Source organism: Lolium perenne, chromosome 3 (assembly GCF_019359855.2).
Source record: "Lolium perenne isolate Kyuss_39 chromosome 3, Kyuss_2.0, whole genome shotgun sequence".
NCBI lineage: Eukaryota > Viridiplantae > Streptophyta > Magnoliopsida > Poales > Poaceae > Lolium > Lolium perenne.
The window spans coordinates 67,525,608-67,549,003 of NC_067246.2; the positions used below are offsets into that span (position 1 = coordinate 67,525,608).

Below are 23,396 nucleotides of genomic sequence, written 5' to 3' on the forward strand. Positions count from 1 at the left end.
ACCAATACAATCAGGAAAAAATAAACCAAGTCTTTTGAGTGCTGTCAATGAATGGAAATAGCAACTCATTGAGAAGCCCATGAGGCTGACGTTGATTAACTAGTGGTTTGTGGCCATAGTACAATATGTTTTGTCTCTTTACACTGCACAAAGTAACCTAGCACTGGACGAAAATGTAATGGAAAAACGTGATTTATCTTTCAAGAATATGAGATGCTCAAACAACATGATGATCGTTACCACAACAGAAAATTAATATTTGTTATAGATTTGGTAAATATGCATGTCAAGCAATTTCTGTAATTACAACCAAAAGTCCAGAAGGTGAGAATTTTTTTTCATGGTGCAGTTTCAATGTTGTTTCTAACTTATTTTCCTCAATTCCTTAACAGGCTACTGCCAAAACTTTTAGGTCCTTTCAATGAAATCTATATTCAAAATCAGGAGCTTCATATTTATCAGTTCAGCCCACAAATAGCTCAAACCTTTCTATACTAAGCAAGAGAAATAAGCAAAACATCTTGAGAGAGCTAAGGAATGCTTAGCAAAAAATGAGCTATTTATCTGTTCGGTTATTCTGAAATAGATGGTCATGCGTTATTCATATCCAGTAAATAGCCTTAACCATAAAAGATTCATTTCTACTTTCGATATGTCATACTCACAACTTCTGTGGTTAAGTAGTAAACAGTCATTGGTTATCATTAAGTAGTTTCTACAAAACTAGAACATAAGGCACCAGTGGTCTAGTGGTAGAATAGTACCCTGCCACGGTACAGACCCGGGTTCGATTCCCGGCTGGTGCATTTCTTCTATTTTATTTATTTCTATATCTTTCTTTCTATTCCATTATTCCAACGCGTGCCAGTGCGGTGGAACATTATTTATCAGGTGCTCTTCATTTCAAAAACTAAAATAAAATTCAGGTGCTCTTCGCCCCTCATCTAGTTTCTTTTTTACCTCAGATTGACTGAACTTTTCAGCATCACGGTTTCAGGTTGCACATCAGAAAACTTATGCCTGTTGTTACTACCATGAATACAATTCATGCATTTTTATCAGGACTTTGTAGGCGCACAACAACAGATTCTTGATGCACTTATTTTTGTAGATTACAAATGTGTATCACCGCGCCCGAAATTGTTTAGTGCAGCTGTGGATGTTACTGTCACCGAATTGGGAGGAACAGCAAAAATTTCCAAACATGAGAAACCGACAATTTGAGTTATGTTTTCTCAGTTAGACGCGTTATCAGCCCAGGCTGATCAATTCCCTACATTTCATGAACAATGTTTTTTAATGTTAGCAGAAAACAGCTAAATTCATTGGATAGATAGTACTCCGTAGAAGATTGGTCCAGTTTATGAGAAAAACAGGACCCAAAAATCATACAGATGATGCCTTTCGGCATATAGAGCACAACCTCAAAAGCATAAAAACAAGAACTCGCCTTGAAGGTGAGGCGACATACCCACTAGACCACTTACAAAAACAAGAATCCGCCTCGCTTAACCCAGCCAGGATGGCCAGGCGTCAGGATAATCATGGATTCACCATAGCACACTCCGTGAATATCAAGCTCCCTGTTTATTGTGTCGACTGTCAAGTTAGTGTGTTGGCTGTGAAAATTTCACCAGTGTTGGCTCAAGCCTTTCCAGCACAATGTTACCTGTTTATTATGTTGAGTCAACGTGATTGCTGTGAAAATCCATTGACAATGCAGAAGAATTCGCTGGTGCCATATTCGGGTGCACGAAACTTGAAATAAGAGGACATTCCAGGTGTTGCCACCACAAATTGTTTGTGATTTGTGCATTCTGGCCAGGATATTGTAGGTGCACAAGGACATATTCTTGATGCAGCTTATTTTCATTGATTGCAAATGTATATCACCACAGGGAAATTTACTACCCAGTTTAGTGCAGTTGTGGACACTAGTATCACCAAATTGACAGGAACAGCAAAAAAAAATCCGTAGAATAGAGCGTAACAAGACAAGTCATTTTTTCTCAGTTGGAGGAGCCACCAGCCCAGACTGACTAGTCCATACACCACAGGAACTATGCTTGCAATGTCAACAAATAAAAAAGGAACAATGCTTGCAATCTGTCCTACATGAAATCTGACTTGCATGTCCATTGCACTTGCCACCATCTACTTTGAAGAAACCAAAATGACAACCCAGCTTTTCATGTAGGGACCGGAAACTTTTGAGCGACAAGTATTATGGAGCAAAGGTGCTAAAATCCATACTTATTTCCAGCCTAGAGAAGCTTAGAAACAACTGACGAAGCTCTTTTTCCTTGCTTTCGGTGATTGATTCATGGAAAATTATTTTCATCCTTTTTAGTACTGTTGCCCAATGGAATAACCGTAGCACAAGAGCAACTTCAAGATCAGTTCCCCTCATGCCATGGATTGCTATTTCTCCAAGGCAATCCAACGCAAGCTCCTCCGTTCTCCAGTTTGGTGGCTGGTCACAGATGCAACCTGATGGGCATGGAGTTTGTTCCTGTATCAAGGGTTATATCACATAATAAGTTTAACTTATATAGTTTAATGACATAAATTAAGAGCGACAGTTGAAACTAGAAACTATTAAACTTTGTGAAAGTTAAACAGAGTGTTTTGGGCGTGCATCCCCATGAGTGGGTTCCCTTCTATTTATAAATTATAACATGTGTGTTATAACAAGTATACCAAGATATAGTGGGAGATGGAAACACTACTAACTCTACACTAGTATAACAGCAAGTATACCAAAATATAGTGGGAGATGGAACGGAAATTCAATTCCGCTCCCGGGTGCGTATGCTCCCTCTACCAAAAAATCATATTTCGAAATGTCGAAAATTTTGGACAAAAAATTCTACATGTATATCTCCATAATATACGTGTGTTCGTCAAGTTTCATGAAAAACCAATATTTTGTGTAGTCTATATAAAAAAGAGAAATCTTATCTTGTGAAAAGCATTATTTTTAGCGCTGAATTTTGTCTTTTTTACACACGTCACATGATAAGTCGATTTTTTATGAAACGACTTTGTGAGCATGTAGCACATGAAGATGTACGTGCGAACTTTTAGTTTCAATTTAAAAAAAATTTAAAATGTATGTAAGATACATTTCGAAATATAGGGAGCATATGCAACCATGTTCCAAAACACCGCTCCCTGGAACGGAAATTCAATTCCGCTCCCTGGAATTTTGATGATCAAACAAGTATATAATGGACATCAATACTAGGAGTCTATAAAATGCACACATATACTCAGGTATTTGAATATTTCATTATTTATAGAGATTTGCGGATCAAAATTTACCTTCAGCTTAAAAATAAAAGTGCGGTCAATTCACACAATGAATTATATGGAAAGAAAAGACATTTGGCCTACAAAAACCTGCACATATTGGGCAACCCACGCTTCTATTTTGTTTTGACCCAACCTTTCTTTTTTTTCCTTTTTCAGATTTATCCCGATATGTTAGAAGCAAAACCAATGTAGGAGGTTGGGGTTGCCTTGCGAGAAGTTCATACGCGGCGATTTTCTATTTGTGGCTGCCGGGAGTTGCAATCATCTCTTGGATGCGCATGCTTAATTATGTGCCTTCCTGAAAGCGATTGAGCTGCTGAACACTATGGTATGGGGCGTGTCATTTTCGCGACAGGTTGTCTGTGCTTGAAGCAAGCTGTTTTTTTCAAATTCTCATGACCTTCCACTGTTGGAAACTCTGTTTAGATAAGCAAAGTATTTGCTGAGGTTAAGAGTTTATTGAGTACCGGGTTGTTCTTAATCTCCATTCATGTAATAATCCAGCGGATGTGATGGCAAACCTTGGTGCTAGGGAGATCTATGGTGGCCACGCTGTGTGGCTAACTGATCTCCTGATCAATGTATTCCGTGCAGTGGCTGACAATGCTGTCGTGACCACAATTAATTGGAATGCAAGGTGTTCCAAATCAAAATTATAGAAGTGAGGAGTGGATCTTTTTTCCAACAAGAAACTCGCTAGTAAGCTTCCGTTTCGGGGTTCCTACGTAGGCTAGTTTGGTTCACCTTTGCGACTCAATGTTGGGCACTTTAGAATATTATTAGGAATAAACTAGCTATGGAAGGAAAAATTATCAACAACCCCGCTGAGACGTTCTTCCATATGATCACTTATATGCAGAGGTGGAGGATCCTCGTCAAGCCAAGGGACCGAGGGATGCTCGACGTGCTGATGGGCGAGGTTACTTAGGAGCATGCAGACGAGACTGCGAGCGGGAGCCTGAGACCAGGGTGCAGCGGGAGCAGATGCTGTTGTATCTTTGATGTTTATCATATGTGCTAGCCTTGCTGGACTATCTGTAGGTGCCTATGGTGTGTGTTGTTGACGCTTTATCTTCGTGCGTGGTGTGGGGTTTGAGGAAGCCGTTTGTCGTGTCTTGTATTCGCACTATTCCGTGGTTGCCGCATGACTTTATATATAAAGCCGGACCATTTAACCTTATGTTTAAAAAAGTAAGCTTCTGTTGGGCACACGGTTGGATTAGTTGCCTGTTTAGAGTTTAGACAGACGTGAAAACAGAAAACTAACACTAGAGGGCACCACGGTAAGCATGGTAGCTGAACGTGTGGTCGTTGACAATTTCTATGGACTCGCTGGCGAAGAGGATGACGCCATGGCGACATCTACGGACGGCTGGTGGTCGCTCTTACATCGATAAGCTTGTCGTCATAATCGACAATGCCACTGCGGCATTGCGACATTTACGGCCGAGCAGAAAACATGTGATGACTGGTTATCTCAGTGGACTATCGGCTGAAGAGAACGTGGTGTGTGGAATGCATGGACATAGACCGAGCAGGACATGGACATGTGGTCGCTGATTAGTTCGATGAACTCGCCAACAAAGAGGACGGGGCCACGGCATGAATGTACAACGACCGAGCAGATATGACAATGTAAAAGTCATGCACCCACGTAAAATTTTCCTAGCTTCACCCTGGTTATCATTTGGATATACATAAGCCATTATTTAAGACACATGTGATCATGGAGTAAAATGTCACTATCAGACCAATACATATTCCTTAGAGAGAGAGAGAGAGAGAGAGAGAGAGAGAGAGGGAGAGAGAGAGAGAGAGAGAGAGAGAGGGAGAGAGAGAGAGAGAGAAATGCATGCACGCACATTCTATCGTACAACTTCTCTGAGTATTAGATAACAAAATGAACAATAGTATTACCTCAAGTTGAATTTCGGGCACAAAATCAAGTTCCAGCTCTTTCACACCAGTACACCTCCTTAGAACGGCAAATAAGCTAGATCCAAAGGAATGTCCATATCCTACAACACCCAGCGCCACGAGTGTAACATATGGAAACTTTGGCATGTGCTCCATCAAGTATGGGACAGTACATATGTCCTGTAGATTTGTAGTAATTCACACAAAAAGTTGCATAATAGTTAGAAAAGATGAAAAATAGCACATTTTCTACAGTGACCCGCAAACAGGAAACATGTACACATTTTGTGTGTGATGGAGTGTTTTGGGTTGGGGGCATTCAAGGGGCTACTAATGATCAAATTCTCCCCCACTTTGAAGAGTTCAAGTCACCTTGAATAACTAATAGTATAATACGCTACTTTGTGAGTTCAATGTCAACTACTGGATAGAATGGGATTGGGTGCACTAAGCCATGCTGCAGGGATATGAGCAAACCGAAACAAGTGAGAGCTTTCCAAATATACCATGGCATATACCTTAAGTTTGTTTTTTTGAATCTTGAATATTCCTTAAGTCGAAACTCTATGTTATACTCATCATCTATTTGGCTATTGGCACACTACAATGATGGCATAAGAAAGTACTAACCTTCGGATAGGAAATCATGAGATCAAGACTGTGGATGTCCACAAAGCGCTGTAAAAGGGTCATGCCATAGTGGTCGTTTTCAAAAGCCTCATCTTCTCCATCTAGAATATAAAGCTGGATGCCCAGACTTTCGAGATGTATCACCTTGTCAAGCTGGATAGAATTTGGATGATAATAATGTTAACGAACTAGGGTTTTGGGTTTAACCGGTGACTCGTTGGAGCCCGGGTTGCGCGTTTATATAGACAGGAAAAACCCCTGTCGTGGTTGTTACAGAGACCGTATGTATTGGGGCGGTGTACTACACCGTGCCCAATACATACCATATACAGGTATTTCAACAGCCCCTCTTAATCTAAACTGCGAAGAAGATTTAGATTACGCCTAAATTCTAAAAGACCTCTAACTGGTAAAGCCTTGGTAAAACCATCAGCAACTTGATCTTTACTAGAGACAAACTTGATAGCAAGCCTATTCTCTGCCACTCGTTCTCTGACAAAGTGGAAATCGATTTCAATGTGTTTTGTACGAGCATGAAATATTGGATTTGCTGAAAGATATGTAGCACCAAGATTGTCACACCAAGCTCTCTTAGAAGTGCCTCAACCCATATCATCTCTGCTGTAGCATTTGCTAGTGCCTTGTATTCAGCCTCAGTACTTGATCTTGACACTGTAGCTTGCTTCCTTGCACTCCAGGAAACTAAGTTTGGTCCAATAAATATTGCAAAACCTCCTGTGGAGCGTCTGTCATCAATACAACCAGCCCAATCTGCATCTGAGAAAGCACTCAAGAATGTAGAAGAAGAAGGCTGAAAAGTGATACCAATGCCAGCAGTATCTCTAACATAACGTAGTATCCTTTTGACAGCTGTCCAATGAACTGTAGTGGGAGCATGCAAAAACTGACACACCTTATTAACTGAGAAAGCAATATCAAGTCGTGTGAGTGTGAGATATTGCAAAGCACCAACAATGCTGCGATATTTTGTACTATCTTCAGGACCTAGAAGCTCTCCTGATACAAGAGAAAGAGAATCCGAAGAAGATAATGGTGTAGGAGAAGGCTTACAATCTCGCATTCCAACTTTATCCAATATATCCATAGCATACTTTTCTTGTGTGAGCAACAATCTATTCTGTATTTTCTTCACCTCAATTCCCAAGAAGTAATGTAAGTCACCAAGATCCTTGATAGCAAAATCCTTATTCAAATCCTTAACCAAAGCAACAATGGCCTGATCTGAAGAACTTGAGACAATGATATCATCAACATAGATTAGCATAAATATTGTAACATTTGATCTTCGATATAAGAACAAAGATGTATCTGCCTTTGATGGTACAAAACCGAGACTATGCAATTTTGAACTTAACCGAGAGTACCATACTCGAGGGGCCTGTTTTAAACCATAGAGAGCTTTATCCAATTTGCAAACAAAGTTAGGAGCACTTGGATTTTCAAAACCTGGTGGTTGTCTCATATAAACCTCCTCTTCCAGAACACCATGTAGAAACGCGTTCTTGACATCTAGCTGCCGTAATGTCCACCCTCTAGCAACTGATATAGCTAAAATAGTTCTAATAGTAGCTGCTTTAACAACAGGACTAAAGGTATCCTCATAATCTATGCCATATCTCTGTTTAAAACCTTTTGCAACTAGGCGAGCTTTATACCTGTCAATGGTGCCATCTGCCCGTTTCTTGATGCGATACACCCACTTGCAATCAATCAGGTTTTTACTTGAGCTAGGTGGTACCAAGTGCCAAGTTTGATTTTTAAGCAATGCATCATATTCCTCCTCCATTGCTTTGCGCCATTTGGGATTTCCAAGAGCCTCAGAAAGAGAACAAGGTTCACCTGTAGCTGCGATTAATCCATAACGTATTGTACCATCCGTATAAATTTTTGGAGTTTTAATACCTTTTTGTAGCCGAGTTTGCATTCTTGCTACAGGAGCTACTGCAGCGGGAGGAGCCACAGAAGATCCGGTGGAGGCAGGAGCAACATGGGGATGTGCAGGAGAATCTGGGCCAGGTTCCTGGCCAATCGGTGAAGGAGACCGTGGCTGACGCACAGGAAAGCGGAACTGCGACGGGGCCTGAGGCGGCGACCGATTCTCCATGCGCTGTTCTGTCGGAGAGGCATTGATTACTGGCGGGTCCCGCAGCGGGGACGGCTGGCGCGGGCGACGCGTGTAGACGCGGAACGGGGCAGGGCCAGCATGCGGGGACCGCTGCTGCTGCTGTCTCCCGCGCGCAGAGGAGACAGGATCCGCCTCGGGATCCGAGGAGTACGAGGTTGCAGGAGAATCCTCCTCAGAGTCAGCGCCCAGTTCGTCGTTTTCTGCAACATTTTCCTGGGAGCTGTTCTCACTCGTTTCTTCGTCATTTTCAGTCAGATTTTCACCATCGTGTTCAGCATCGGATAGAGATTCACGATCATCATCAGGTGGAGGTGTATCCTGGACATGGTTAGTGACAATTGGTATAATAGGTAAAGGCATATGATCAACATGTGACGCATCCCCATTAGTACATGCAGTATTTTGTGGTGGCAACAAAAGGGTTTCATCGCGAAGGCGTTTTCCAGCATTGGGATGTAGAGATGCAAAGGGAAAAACATTCTCATCAAACACCACATCTCGAGAAATGTAAACACGACCAGTGGTCACATCTAGACACTTGACACCTTTATGAAGGGGACTATATCCCAAAAATACACACCTTTTTGATCTGTAAGCAAGCTTTCGTTTGTTGTAAGGACGGAGATTGGGCCAGCAGGCACACCCAAAAATCCGAAGAGATTCATAGTTTGGGGAGGTGTTGAGAAGGCGTTCGACAGGAGTTTCATTTTGAATGACTTTGCTAGGAAGAAGATTAATTAGGAAGGTGGCTGTGAGGAAGGCTTCATCCCAGAATTTTAGAGGCATAGATGCATGTGCAAGTAGAGACAGTCCTACTTCCACAATATGGCGATGTTTACGCTCAGCGGAACCATTTTGTTGATGGGCATGGGGGCAAGACACATGATGAGTAATGCCAACTTTCTGAAAGAAGGTATTGAGTTTTTCATACTCGCCACCCCAATCTGTTTGCATAGTCACTATCTTCCTACCAAACTTACGCTCAACATAGGCTTGATAGTTAAGAAAAACTTGATAAACATCAGAACGTTTCTTGAGCAAATAAATCCATGAAAATTTACTGAAATCATCGATGAAGCTTACATAGTATGAATGTTTACTAACAGAGGCAGGTGCTGGACCTCATACATCAGAGAACACAAGCTCAAAAGGAACTGTGGACACACTGGTGGACACAGGATATGGCAACTGATGACTCTTAGCTAGTTGACAAGAATCACACACATAAGGATTTATTTCTGGACTATATGAAAGCTGATTTTTCCTAACAATCTGTTGCACCACAAATGAAGAAGGATGTCCTAGGCGGCGATGCCACGTGGATGAAGATGGCTTTATTATGACGAAGGCTTGCTTGGAGGACCCGGTAGGCAGAGGCACTAGCGGGTAGAGACCACCATAGCATGGTCCCTTAAACAGAATTCTTCGAGTTTCCCGATCCTTGATAAGAAAGAACCAAGGGTGAAATTCAATGTAAACATCATTATCAAGTGTAAGTTTGTGAACAGATAAGAGATTCTTTGATGCAGTGGGGATGTGAAGGATGTTGTTTAGATGCAATGTACTATGGGGAGTATGCAACATGGAATGAACAACATGCGATATAACCTTACCATTGCCATCGGCAGTGTGGACGCGGTCTTGTCCCTTGTACTTCTCGCTGGTGGTGAGCTTGTTTAACTCACTTGTGATGTGGTCGGTTGCTCCTGTGTCAGAATACCAGTTCGAGTCAACGCCGTATGAAGCAATGTGTGCTCCTTTCTTCCCGCGCCCAGAATCCTCGTCGTCGCTGTCGTCTTTCTTGAACCGCCACCAGCAGTCTGATGCCGGGTGTCCATGGATGGTGCAGATCTGGCACGTCACATCCACAAACGGGGTAGGGACACGGCCATGTCCGCGGCGACGTCCTCCATCATCACGACGGCGCTCATAGCCACCATCACGTCGCTGTTGTGGGCGACGGTCATCCCAGCGTTGGCCACCACCGTCACGGCGGCCCTGTCCACCACCGTCATCACGGCGGCGATCATCATCACGACGCCTGTCGCCATCGTCGCGGCGTCGATCATCATCACGGCGCCTGTCGCCATCGTCGCGGCGTCGATCATCCCAGCGTTGTCCATAGGCACGGTCACCACGGTCACCACGCCCAGTATCTTGTCCGCGTCGAGCTGCATTGGCAGATGAAGTGAAGCCAATATTGCCGCTGTCAGAGAGCATCTCCTGACGCATATCATGGGCGACGATCTGATCATAGAGATCGTCGATAGTTGTATCGCTGTTTCCGTTGACTGCAGCGGCAACGTCATTGTATGAGGCATCCAGTCCATTGACCAGGTACCCAACCATCTCATCTTCTTCAACTGGTTTCCCTGCAGCGGCAAGCTCGGAAGCAAAGGCCTTCATCTTGGCAAAGAAGACAGAGGCCGACATGTCCAGTTTCTTGGTGCTTTGAAGAGATCCGCGAAGCTGGTTGATTCGGGAGCGGGAACGAGAGCCGCACAGGTTCGTGATGATTGCCCAGACAGCGGCTGTTGATTCAACGCCGATGGTGTGAGCGAGGATTTCCGGCGAGAGCGAATTCAGGATCCAGCTCAGCACCGTGGAGTCGCGTGCCACCCAGGCTGCATAAGCCGGGTTGGGAACTTTTTGCTTGTTCTTGTCTGAGTCTTCCACCTCCAGCTGCTTCACCGGTGCGACGTCAGTGCCGTCGAGGAGCTCTAGCACCTGAGCACCACGAAGGGCAGGGTGAACAAGCGTCTTCCAGAAGAGGAAATTGGACCTGGTGAGCTTCTGGGAAGGTGGGGCTCCGAGAGAGGCAGCCAGAGAAGATGCGGTGGATGAGGATGCCATGGCTCGAAGCTTTTTTTCCGATCTAAGATCGTGAGATTGATTTCCGATCGAGGGGATCGTGGGAGTGGCTTCCGATCAAGAGGATCGTAGAGAGGATTTTTGGGTTTCCGATCTGGAGGATCGTTGGCAATTGTTGTTTTGGTTTTGGATTTCCGATCGTAGAGATCGTGAAGGGTTTGTGGTTTCCGATCGTGGGGATCGTGGAGGATTTTGTCGGCGGCTAGGTCATGGAAGAGAATTGCTCTGATACCATGTTAACGAACTAGGGTTTTGGGTTTAACCGGTGACTCGTTGGAGCCCGGGTTGCGCGTTTATATAGACAGGAAAAACCCCTGTCGTGGTTGTTACAGAGACCGTATGTATTGGGGCGGTGTACTACACCGTGCCCAATACATACCATATACAGGTATTTCAACAAATAATTCATCCAGTCGAGCGACGTCAGCTGAGGGGCTGAGATGTTGGCAACCGACAGCTCCGGATTTAGAGTATCGGTAAAGCAGTTGCTCACTTTTAACCTAATGAGTGCCGGCGCCACGACAGTGAGCTCCTATAAGCGAACCAGATCCAGCAGCTCCACACGTACAAGAGTTTCCGAGTGGATGTTGATGCTGTCCAGACCCCGGGCATCGCCGACACGGAGGGACTCCAAGGACGGGCACCGCTGCGGCAAGAGAAGATCGTCGAGCCCGGACTGGCCCTGCAGCCGGATGCCGATCAGCTGCAGCTCTTTGAGCCGGGCGAATACTCCGGAGGGCGGCAGGGCGAGGCCAAGAGATCCAAGATTGAGCACGATGCAGGTAGCCTTGTGGAAGCAAGGCAGATCAATGGGGCCTCTTTCCTCGGCCTGGGTCTCGGCCTCCCGCCGAACCTCGACGTGTATGTCGCCAGAGAGGCTGCGCGCGGCGACTTGGAGCAAAGCCGACATGGATTCTGGAGACGGGTCGTCGGTGAGCGCGATGAGGAGGGTTAGGTCCGGCGCCTCATGGGCTGCAAGCGCGGTGCCTATCCCGTGGTGCTCGATGTAATAGAAGCGGAGCTCCGGGAGGAGGGCCCAAAGCCGACGCCAGCGGCTGGCAAGAATGCTGGTCTGAGCGGCCTCGGCGGCGTCCTCGACCAGGACAAGGATGCGTATGAGCAGGTCATCTGGTAGAGCACTGAGGCGGTCCTCGCCGCCAACGTCGCCATCGGAAAGCTTCAGTCGCTCGACGCTGGGATCCATTAAAAGATGGAGTATTTGGTCCGACTCACATCACTTGCACCAGCCGGGGAGGATTTGGCCTTTGAGGGCTAGGGTTCCTGCAGGGGTTTGATCGTCTGCCTCTAGAATTGGGAGCGGCGATACCCCGCAAGATAAACCCAGATCCAGCCTTGATGGGCTAAGCCGTGATTTTCTCCTTATTAATTGTGCATTCCGCAGCTGGATTTTTCTCATTCCCTTCCCTAAAAATGAATTGATTTTTCAAACAAGAAGAAACATTTCCTTTTGGAATTGAAGCACGCATTTTCACCACCACGTTTCCTTCGATGAGGTCGCTGGCCGCATTGATTTTTAATTTATGATTTATGATGATGATGTTTCTAGAATGGCCCAGGAAGGAAGACGGCCATTGTTTCTTTTTTTGTTTTAACTGAAGACGACCATTGTTGGATTCTTTTTTTTTTGAACAGGGAAGGTCCCGAAGGACCTAGAGCATTCATTCATTATCAGCGGTGGAGATACATTTTTCAGAAAGGGCCCAAAAGAAAGCAATATTTGCAAACTGACCCTTACATTTTGCACTAAGGACCTCAGAATAAAGACAGAAAACGCGATCGAGTCCAGCTCCTGCTCCACCAATGCAAGGCTCGCCGGAGTCAACCTCCACGCCGTCGAGGACAAAACCACTTGGGGTGTGGAGGTGGGAGCCAACTACACCGAGACCGAAGGGCCTCCGAACTGGCAAGAAAACCTCGAAGTTTTTGAAATCCCGATGATGGCCATGATTTTTCGTCGACGCACGAGGTTGGAGGGGCCACCCTTCGGCCATGGAATGCAGCGACAGCGGCGCCGTGGTGAGCCTCCGAGAAGAAGCTGATGAGTTCCCCTACTGCAGATGCGATGGCCAGCCCGAGACAGCAAGCATCAGCTCTTCCTTCCGCTCGTCACCACGACGAGGAAGAAGAAGATGCTTGTCGTTGCACCGTTGGCCACCAAATCCGCTAGAAACGGTCTTATTTATGGAGATCTTTGCTAACTACTTTCTAATGTACTACACTCAGGTGACAACGGACCTAAGGCTGCAAAAGGCACCACCATGCTACAAATTCATCGTTGCCCGCGATCATGTTCTCCATCACATACTCTGCCGCTCTGGTATCATCAGGAACACCCTGCTTTGTGTTTGGAAACAAAAAATAATCATATTCATTTGAATCTGGCTTTTCATATAGTACAAATTTAAAACACAGGACAATCGAGCTAACGCACGATCCTTGGTTCACGCCCAGTCAACATGCTCGGCTTCGTCATGTCTATTTTTGCTCAATGAATCAACACTCAACTTGTCGCCAGCTTCATAACCTGAATCCCCATGACCGAGCTGAAATTAGAGCTTGCAAGAATAACTCTCGGTGTGTTCTAAAGGTGCATAGATTTGCCTAGACGCATGCATTAATGCAAAAAAAAAAAAAACAAATGCAACGTAAAAGTGAACTCGCAAATAAGATGTTCAATGAGCTCTCTGCAACGACTCTTTACAAAACTAGCTATGCATCCTTGGATGACACGATAGTTTCAGTGGTTTACATCTCGCAGCCAAATACACTATCATCATTAACAAACATTGACCTAGCAGTAGATAATCATCAAACAACTTTTTTCAGTTTTTTCATACAACCACACATAAAAAACATAGGTCACCCCATCAATAGTCCCCTACAGTTACACTTTGGTCTAGCCCGCGGCCTACGTAGAAGCAGAACAAAAATGACCATTACATAAAGGCAGCCGGATGCTTGTCTTACGCGGCTTGTAGATTCGATGGGGGCTTTGCTCATCCTACACCCGGAAGTACAAAAATCACTCTCTTTATATTGAACTTTATACTTCTTACAAATTAACTATTCACGATGTAATATATACACTTTATGATACTTTATTTGGCATTGTTAGCAACATATCAATGTTGCTAAATGTTAGTTTTGAGGTTCTTTCTTATGTAATTGTAACATTTATGTTCTAATAAACTTACATCGTGATATATTTTAACTTACTTTATAACAAAAAAAATGTTCTTGGATTATTTTGAAACAATTGCATAAAACCATGTGGTGTATACATATTTATGGTATGAGTCGTTAATCCTGTAACCCAACAAATATCTTAACAATGGTTTCTAGTGTATCCCATATTTGTTAAAACTTAACATGTATAGTAAGTTTATTACATCATTATTTTGATGATATGGCTCGTCTGCTGCAAATATTGCTTAAATGTTGTAAACATTATCCTCTATTGCTACATGTGTGTGTAGATTTTTATTTCACGAATTTGTTGTGACTAGTGGGGATTTGCTGCATACTCATATTTTTTTGCTACGCTGGTGTTTTCAAAATGCTATAATGTTTTTTAGTGTTCTAATATTGTGGGAAATTCACGACATGTGTCATCACGAGATGATTTACAAGTTGGCAAGGAAGTCATCGAATGCTACTAGGATTTGATCCGTACACAATGTACCGAGGTTTTGCCCTAGCTTTGGAGGTAAAAACCTACTTCCTACTTCTGCTATTAATGATTGTATAGATGTTAGAATGTGTCTCGCCACTTAGGCTAGGTTTAACTCTAACGGGAGTTCGATATATTGTTTCTCCTAGTGCTAGAGGCAGCTCCTAGCGACACAAGGCAGCTGCCCGAACTCAGCCGAGGAAGCCCCACCGGAATTTGGGCAGAGCATGAATATCAATTTAGTATAGATTAATGGCTATGCACTAAGCTAGCTTGGTGCATTCACTCCCTCCCCAGGTTCTACGCTCTACCAAGCAGTGCCCCTTGTTGCTCCTGTCCAATATGAACGTCTTGTGGGGCATTATAAAGGGTACAATATAGGGCTTACAATGGTAACCCGGGTCAGTACGGACCTCGGAGTCCTTGCATGAGTCAATCTATGCTACTTGTCTTTTACGGCAAGTTCTTTCATCGTCTTGGTCTTGGACTTGTCCTAGACCAAGTTCAGTGTGAGCCAGCCAAAGTCTCCATTTGTATAAGCCCATATTGGAAAGCCTCGTCCTCGAAATAGGCTTTCGCCCCGCTATATTAATATAGCAACGAACTGATACAAGATAGCGACCACCGCTGGGGCAAACAGCACAACAAAACCCAAGAGAAAACAAAAGAAGAAGAAAAAAGAAAGAAAGGATGACAAAGCCGGATCGACGAAAACGCTGATGATCTGCAACCGCTACGCCCTCCGGAAGATTCACACCACGAGCTTAGCCCTCCGAAGCGCCGCATACCAAAGCAGCACCTTCAAGAAGGGATGCGACGATGACGCCGCTGCCGCCCGGACAAGCCTAGGGTTTCCCCCGGTATATGGAAGGGCAGTGGGAAGGGGAAACCCCGACGCCCCTCAAGAGGTAATGGTGGCGCCCGCGAGCGTCACCGCGTCGGTGTCGGCCATCGACAAGGATTTCTCCCGTCCCCCAAAGGCCCACGGCCCCGGACACTCCGTCATGCTCCGCCAACCTCGCCGCCCACCAACTCGCGCCACCACGGTCACGCAACCACCACCGCCGTCTCACCGTGGCCCACTGACGAAGACCGACGAAACCGGTAGGAATCACCCCGAGCCGAGGGGAGCCTGGACAGCAGCCACGCGGGAGCCGGGAGGACGCCACCTCCACCGCCACCTGCGGTGACAGACCGGACGCAGCTACAGGAGCAAACCAGGCCCCTCTGGCCCGGCCGAGCCCGATGGGCTCGTGAAGCTCCTGTGGCCGCGCTGCAGTCCGCGCGCCGCCGTCCTAGCCACACTCAGCAGGAGAATCTCCACCAGCTGCCGGGAGCAGACCTAGGATGCCAGACCTGGCCCGCCCAAGCCCAGATGGGGCCCAGACAGGCCCAGATCTGGGTCAGGACCGCGCCGCCCGCGCCGTCGCTGACCACCATGCCGCCCCGCAGCCAAGAGGCTGCGCCGACGCCACCACGCCACCCAGCGCCGCCGCCTCCCGGCAGAGCGCAGCCACCGCCGGAACCTTGCCCACCGAGATGCACCGCCGCCGGCGCCGGGAGATCCCGCGTCGCCCGCCTCGCGCGCGGGTAGGAGCGTGGCCGCCGCCGCCGGCACCGCGCGGGACTTTGCCCGGCGGCCTGCGCCGATGACGGCGGAGGGGAGGAGAGAGGGAGAAGGGGCCTGGCGGCGCAAGGATTTGGGGTTCGCCCGTCTCCGCCCGCGGGGGAGCGGAGCGGACGAAACGTCCCCGACGGTTTAGGCTCCCCCCATATTGGAAAGCTAGTTACCACAATCCTCTTTTTGGTCAATGAATGATATGTCATGTCATTAGAATGCCTAGTTGGCATTACATGTTACCACCTTAGTTATACGGGGCTAAAGCACGATACTGATACACTACATAGTTGCACATCGGAGAACCTTATTCTTCCCCTCCCGTCTCTCACATCTCTACAGTAACCTCCTCCTAGTTCTTCAGATCTGGGCCGGCTGGCCCCTCTCCCTCCCCTCTCCGGCGGTCGCCGGTGTTGTGGTGGGTGGGGGACCCCTCCCTGTACAGCTGTAGTGTAGAGCTTTGAGTTTTCTCAGTATTGGCTCTATGCCGTGTTTGTGGAGTGGGTCGCCGCCGCTGTCGAGCTGCAGGCGGTGGCTGACGGAGTCCTCCCTCTGGGTGCTGCTGGCGTGGTGCTGCTGGCGTGGTGCTGCAAGTGGCAGTTGGGAGAAGTTCCGCCATCTCCGACAATAAGCTCGTGTAGTCTCTGCAGATTCATCCATGCTGTTCAAGGTTTGAAGCTTCTCCTCTCTCCTCGTGGTGATGCTGAAGGTTGCAAGCTCGTCCTTGGCTATGTGGTGCTGCATCTACGGAAGGGGAGCACTGAAGCTTCTCTTGGGGAGGCATCCGTGGTAGCCCTCTCTTGGCTGCCACCTTTGATGGTCGAAGGGCGACTCTCCCATCCTCTGTCACCGGCGACGGTTTTTTCCGACCGGCTGACGAAGGCGATGTCCAACCTCCAGGCTTCTAAGCCAACAAGGAGGCCCCTCTGCTCCAACTCGGCATGCTCCCGGTGCTCTGTCCCAAGTGGTAGCATCCCCGGCGACGGTGTGCTTGGCCGTGTTGCGATGCGTGGTTGCGGTGGAGATGGAGCTGGACCCGATTGCTTTTCAAGTTTTAGATCTAGGGTCGTTTGTGCAAAATGTAGGGACTTGATTGTAATTTCTTTATTCTCTTTCGTCCCTTCTGTATTCTGTAACTCCACCGATGTGAATGAATGCTAGCTTCTCGGTCCTTCGGGACCGATCCCCTATTCAAAAAAAAAAAAAAAAAAAAAAAAAAAACATAGTTGCACATCTTTTCTTGTGATGATCGTACGTCTCCTCTTCGTTTCGTACTTGTCCCGTTTTAAGAAACTGCTTAACTTTCTCTAGATACAAATGTATCTAGTAATAGTTTTTAAATGACCGACTTAGATATCAAGATTTTCTAAGTCAATGTTCCTAGTCGGCTTTGCGTCGTTGTGTTTGGAGTCGATAGTACATGAATCTTCCGGAAACCTATTGTTGAAGCGCACAATAGTCAAGCTACCAACTCAAGCATCACCTGAAACCATTGTGCATCAGCTACCTTTCGCTCGTGGACAGCTATCACTTTTATTTTCATGTACGTTGTCGTAACGGCCGACATTCAGCTCGTTTTCTAGTTTTCTACCTTGCAGAACTTTTAGATTCATGTAAAGTTGTAGTCCATCCTTAAGTATGTCTTAACTTTTTCTAAATTTAGATGCATTACTAAATCACATCTCGATACATCTAAATTTAGATAAAGTTGAGACATACTTTGTTGGCTGGAGGAAGTATCAGTTTTCGATGATCATGTTTGCTGCCAGTAAGCTTTTGTTAATGCATGCTTCTTTTCTGTTCCTTAGAGCATCTCTAACAGGCACGGCACGCGCGAGCGGCAAAAAAACCGCCAGTTTGGCGCGCGCGGGTGCCCGCGCGAACCCCCAGCAGACGCGGGAAAGGCGCGCGCGGTAAAATCTTTGCCGCGCCCGCGGTTTCGCGCTATCCCGCGCGGGAGAATTAACGCGTCGGCTGCCGCGCGCTATATAAAGAAGACACGCGCGAACGCGCCAACTACCTGAACACTCCACGCGCCAGTTCGTTCCTGCGCCGCTCTGCCTATCTCCCCACCGCTTTCTCTCTCCCGCCGACGCTCCGCCTCTGCGCCTCCGCCTCCCGCCGACGATGCCTCTGTGCCGCCGCCCCCCATCCGGCTACCACGGCGTTCGGGCGCGGCCGAGCGGCCGGTTCGACGCGGAAATCCGCTCCGGCGACGAGTGGATCCGCCTCGGCACATTTGACACGGCGCACGAGGCGGCGCGGGCGTACGACGCCGTCGCCTGGCGACTCGGCCGCTCCCGCCGCACCATGAATTTTCATGATGTGTTCACGCGGGAGCAGACGGAGATGCTCTCGCCACCGCCGCCAGCGATCACGCGCGAGCAGCAGCGCCGACAGCGGGAGCTGGAGCAACGCCTCCTCATCGCCGAGCGCGACGAGGCGATGCGCCTCGAATGGGCTCGCCGCTTCCCGAAAGACGTCACCACCACAGAGGCCTTCTACGCGCAGAAGGAGGAGAAGGCGGCGGCGAAGGCAAAGAAGAAAGCTAACCGCGACAAGCGCCGCGCCGAGGAAGGCGGCGAGGGCCGAGAAGGCGGCGAGGAAGGAGGAGGAAAAGAAGAACGGCGCAAGACCATCCACCATCGTCCTCTCCTCCTCCTTCAAGTGGACGACGACGCCAGTGTCGGAGACAAATCCGAGCACCCACTCCTCGAACTTCGACTGGGAGTCGAACAAGTAGCTTAGTTTCAATTTCTATTTTAGTCCTATATGTCGCACTGTATCATTGAACTTTTAAATATATTCGTATTTTCGATCAAATTTTCATTGTTTGTTTCATTAATTTTGAAAATAACGGTCGAATTTAGCAGTTTGCGCCGCGCGCTGCAAAATAGAGCCTCCAGCGGAGGTGCTTTTTTCCAGCATCCGGCGGGGAAAAATTCGGTATCACACGAGCCATCGGTTTATAGCGCGCCGAAACGGAGGTTTAGCGCGCCGGATTTTTGTGCGCCTGTTGGAGATGCTCTTATAGTTTCCACAGGTAGACATGTTTCCCAGACAAATAGAGCATGCAACTAGGATGACCTAAATACTGATAGATGGCTACAGATGAATAGAAACATCACACCCGGCTAGCTATCCACACAGACGCCAGAGCAATGGCCAGCAAAGAGTAACGAATCACAGTCATATCCGCCCTGATCTGTTGGCTTGTCGCAGTTTCTTCCTCGATGCCAGCAGCGCGGAAGCGTCCTGATGCCCCAACTCGACCTGGTTGCTTTACTTTGCCGGGCAACCTGGCGCAGATCTCGTCTTCCCATTCCCAATACTTGCATCTCTAAAAGGGGAAGGGGAGCAAAATCAGTCAGAACCAAAATTTGAATGGCGAAAACAGCGGCGAGTGTAAAACTTCCTGGCATAGCGGATTGGTAACTGAGTTAACAAATGAGAAGAGAACTAACCTTATCCATTCCGCATTTCACGAACAGTCTGCCAGGATTCTCGTCAGTCCCAGAACGCCATAAGTCAGCCGACTCGCCGCAGAAACATGGAAACTTCGAAGTCCCAACATAGCCTCCACTGCTATCATATATCATCTTCGAAACTGGAGACAGTTGCTATGGCGCAAAATGGAACTAAAATCAAGCCCAACACAGCTTTTTTTCTGTTTTAATGGAAGTGCTCAGCACGAAGCCTACAGCAGAGAAGAAAATGGATGCCCTCAGGCTCAGCTCATGGACAGATATTATAGCAGATAGATAATTATTAAACTCAACTCAGCTATGGCTGGCACCATATCTAGAGATGACACCCTGTGTTACAGGGCTCTGTATGGCAGTATCTACCTATGCCCACAGTACATGTCTCAATATATTAAACTACATGCTATCAAATAAACATAACAAACTATTACCTCCATTCTAAAATATAGTAAGTCTTTTTTAGAAAGCTAGTTTAGCTTCCTAAAGGGCTTATATTTCAGAACGGAGGTAGTACTTAACAGCTATTCAACCGATATGTTTTTCCTCTACTGGCAAGAGTGCCGGCTGCACTTTACCATGCCTACAACAGAACTTGCAATTTATATGCAAAGACACTAGCTCTACCATGAACTTCAGGCCTCAAAAACTGCAAAGCTGATTGCTGATGCACTTAAACTCATACATAATTATAACCCATCAGTTCAAACCGTGAATGTAATAATGGACACGAGAACTGAAAATTCTACATAACTATAGGCAAAAATGTTTGGGGAAGTCAGACAACCGGAAGGACATTCAGTTAAAAATGTGTAGAAAAGGTATAGTTTACAGAGAAGCAGTATACAGGGAGGCACAAACTCATGTTGTGCACACAGGCATATCTATGAGAAAACCCGTCAATTAGACGCACAGTAGTACAAAAAATGCCATGAAAATGCCACAGAGCTGGGGATTCATGATTATTATGTAGTAGCTCTTTCCACAGCCCTTCTTCATTAAGAGATCCCCACATAAGATTTGCATGACAGGATTGCGCTAGTGTCAAGATGGGAGAGGGAGGCAGCGAATTATGGAGGCAGGAGGCTAATAATCTCACCATGCTTGGCTAGCAGCTGCGCTGGGAAGGCGATGAAGTCGACCTGGAAGACAAGCTGGACGATCCGGATAAGAACAAGATGCCGATTTGGATGACGAAGAAGAGCTGGGCGGACCGGGAAGACGAAAAGGTGGACGGAACCCGAGAGACGCGCTAGGAGAGGGATGGCGACCGGGAGCGGAAGGCAGAGCCGGCGGCGGCAGAGATGGGTGGGGGCGGCGGGGGCGGCGGCGGCGGTGGCGACTAGGGGAAGGGCATGCCGAGCGCCTTGGTCTCTTCGGGGAGCCCTATTGCACTCTAGGGCACGCACGCACGATTTTGATAACGGGCCGCTCCAAACGAGAACATGTACTGGAGTAACATTTTTCTCTTTATATTTTTTCTTACTATTTCTACTTTCTACATCTGAACAAAATTCAAAATCGGAACAAAATATAGAACAAAATTAACCTGAGCAAGCTAATTATTGGCTCTGCCCATGTGACACCAGGTCCGACCCAAGGTCATCATCATGGCTGGATCACCCCGATCCCCACCCTGGCAGGCCACAGGCGACAGGTGGTGGCTTCCACACGTCGCGAGTTGCGTCTACAGTCCCTTTTCATACCACTAGCTCCACTCCACCGTTCTCGCCGTCTAGTATGGTGCATTTCCCCCAAATCCAAGAGAAATATAATACTCACTAGCGATTTTCACGGATGAGAAGATGGATGAGCGATGCAAGGGAGCGGAACAAGTTGCGGTCAAGATCGAAGAGGAGGAAGAGGAGGTGGGATTTGGTGCGAGCCCTCCGAGTGCCAGTCGTTGACTGGGCATGGAGGAGTCAAGGGTTTCAAGGAGGCATGACAACGAGGCTAATTCTCCTTCATCTGCATCGCGAGGCAACTTCAATCTCTGCATCCGCTTGTTTGGGTCAATCGCCATCGATGAAGAGGATTTCTTAGGTGATGCACCAGGAGTACCATATTTGTTCCTGGCACCAGGAGTGCCAGATTTGGTCCTGGCACCAGGAGTGCCAGATAACTTCGATCTGGATTAACATATTGTTGTGTTAAAGTTTTTTCCTAGAAACCCTAGGTTATCAAATCTACGGGAAGATCGCTTTTGGTGTAAGATAATCATGCGAGACTTCTAGTATTTGTTTCACTCTTGTCTTATCGGACCAATGTTTTCTTGTGTATGGTTATGTATCAATGATTGGAGATAGGCCTGGGCTTGAGGTTCCTCCTGCAGATGTGCGTTAGTAGATATGATTTAAAATATAAAATGAAGCACATATTACAATTGCATAGTCAAGGCAAAAGATGCAACATTGATGTGGGTGGGCAATACGTCAAAATGTGCACCATGATGCCCCATGCCGCTATTTTCACAGATCAATTGTCAACCCTGGATTCCTCTGCACGTCGCGTGGTATTAAGATAAATCAGACAATAGCCTTCAGTTTCATAGCGTCACTGTTACCTCCTAGATGACCACACTATCGACTCATGAGTACCGTCACCTGAGCATATCATCGAATCATGCGACTTAAGTTTACTAAAACCTTAATACCTTTATCGATCTTGTTGGTTTGGGTACCTATCAAACCTTCAAGATCGAGATAAAAAGATCTAAGACATGTAATGGATCTCTGCTCCCACATTACACAATATCCCATAAAAAGTTAGATGCACATATTGCTGAGAGGATTAGGCCTTAGCCCATAGCCCATAGCCCATAGCCCAAGGAACTACTAACACGTAATTGGATCAACAATATTAAACATTGTATAACAAATCTCAAAGAGATGAATGGTTAGTCTTACGATGCTGCCAGTCTTATATCGAATCTAGATCATAAGTACATGAGAGGGGATGAGATGATGTTGATGAAGCGTTGAAGTCAATGGCGGCAGCTTCGAGGCTTCGGTGGAGATGAGATCTGATCTGGCGGTAGAATGGGGTTTTTCTCCAAATGCTTGGGCCCTACATGTTTTATATTGGGTTTGATGAGGCGGAGCCACCGACACATGGTATGATCATCCGGTATGGGTGAGCATGATCGTACCATGGGTCCTTAAGTCTTCTGTCAATCGTCTCACAACCCTAGTTGACTTGGTGATGATTTTAAACTGGTTATTCTTCATTGAATGACATCGATTTCCTCTAGATTTCTTCCATTTTTGCACAAAACAAATAAAGTAGAGGATTACCACACCCCAACATTGATTAGCATTTATTAATGGGTCTAGGAAAATAGTCATTGCAGATTGTAAGGAAATATTCTTGTTAGATGGAGAGAATATGTTCATTTTCACAAGCCATCTGAGACCTAGGTGCATGCATGCGTAGTAATGCCCATTTAAGCACCGATCCCTGGGCAGGAGCCTGGCTGAAGCTCGTGTTTGTCCACGACCTATAGCATAAGGAATTGGACATCGCAGACATAGAGCACAACGAAAACAAGGAGGTCAATATGGGGTCGACGTGGGCTGGGAGCACAAGAGGAAAAAGAGATGAAGCTTCTTTTTCCTGAGCTTTGGCATATTCTAGGGCATCTCAACAACTCTACTAGGTGGAGGAAGGGTGATATAAAGCACTGATACGTCCAAATTGTATCATTATTTTATATCATAATTTACTGTT

The 23,396-nt window shown here is 46.6% G+C and overlaps 2 protein-coding genes, 1 long non-coding RNA gene and 1 other non-coding gene across 4 annotated transcripts; 1 reads left to right on the plus strand and 3 right to left on the minus strand.

Annotated features, from left to right (window-relative positions):
* The first annotated feature begins 735 nt into the window (after window positions 1-735).
* Window positions 736-806, plus strand: TRNAG-GCC (transfer RNA glycine (anticodon GCC)). The gene has a single exon. It is a non-coding gene; the product is annotated as a tRNA-Gly (tRNA).
* A 445-nt stretch (window positions 807-1,251) lies between these two features.
* Window positions 1,252-10,861, minus strand: LOC139837906 (uncharacterized). Its single transcript, XM_071827219.1, has 11 exons — window positions 10,253-10,861; window positions 9,882-10,179; window positions 9,617-9,828; window positions 7,786-8,326; window positions 7,539-7,728; window positions 6,776-7,112; window positions 6,431-6,673; window positions 5,863-6,015; window positions 5,233-5,412; window positions 2,373-2,512; window positions 1,252-1,273 (listed from the first exon to the last, which is right to left on the minus strand). The coding sequence occupies exons 1-11, from the start codon at window positions 10,859-10,861 to the stop codon at window positions 1,252-1,254; spliced, it is 2,925 nt and encodes a 974-aa protein (XP_071683320.1).
* Window positions 10,862-11,411: 550 nt separating this feature from the next.
* On the minus strand, window positions 11,412-12,083 carry LOC127339378 (putative F-box/FBD/LRR-repeat protein At5g56810). The gene has a single exon (XM_051365240.1). It carries the CDS (start codon window positions 12,081-12,083, stop codon window positions 11,412-11,414), a length of 672 nt encoding a protein of 223 aa, XP_051221200.1.
* Window positions 12,084-19,161: 7,078 nt separating this feature from the next.
* Window positions 19,162-21,020, minus strand: LOC127338224 (uncharacterized). The gene is made up of 3 exons (XR_007874247.2): window positions 20,770-21,020; window positions 19,653-19,885; window positions 19,162-19,528 (listed from the first exon to the last, which is right to left on the minus strand). It is a non-coding gene; the product is annotated as an uncharacterized lncRNA (long non-coding RNA).
* Between the last annotated feature and the right edge of the window lie 2,376 nt (window positions 21,021-23,396).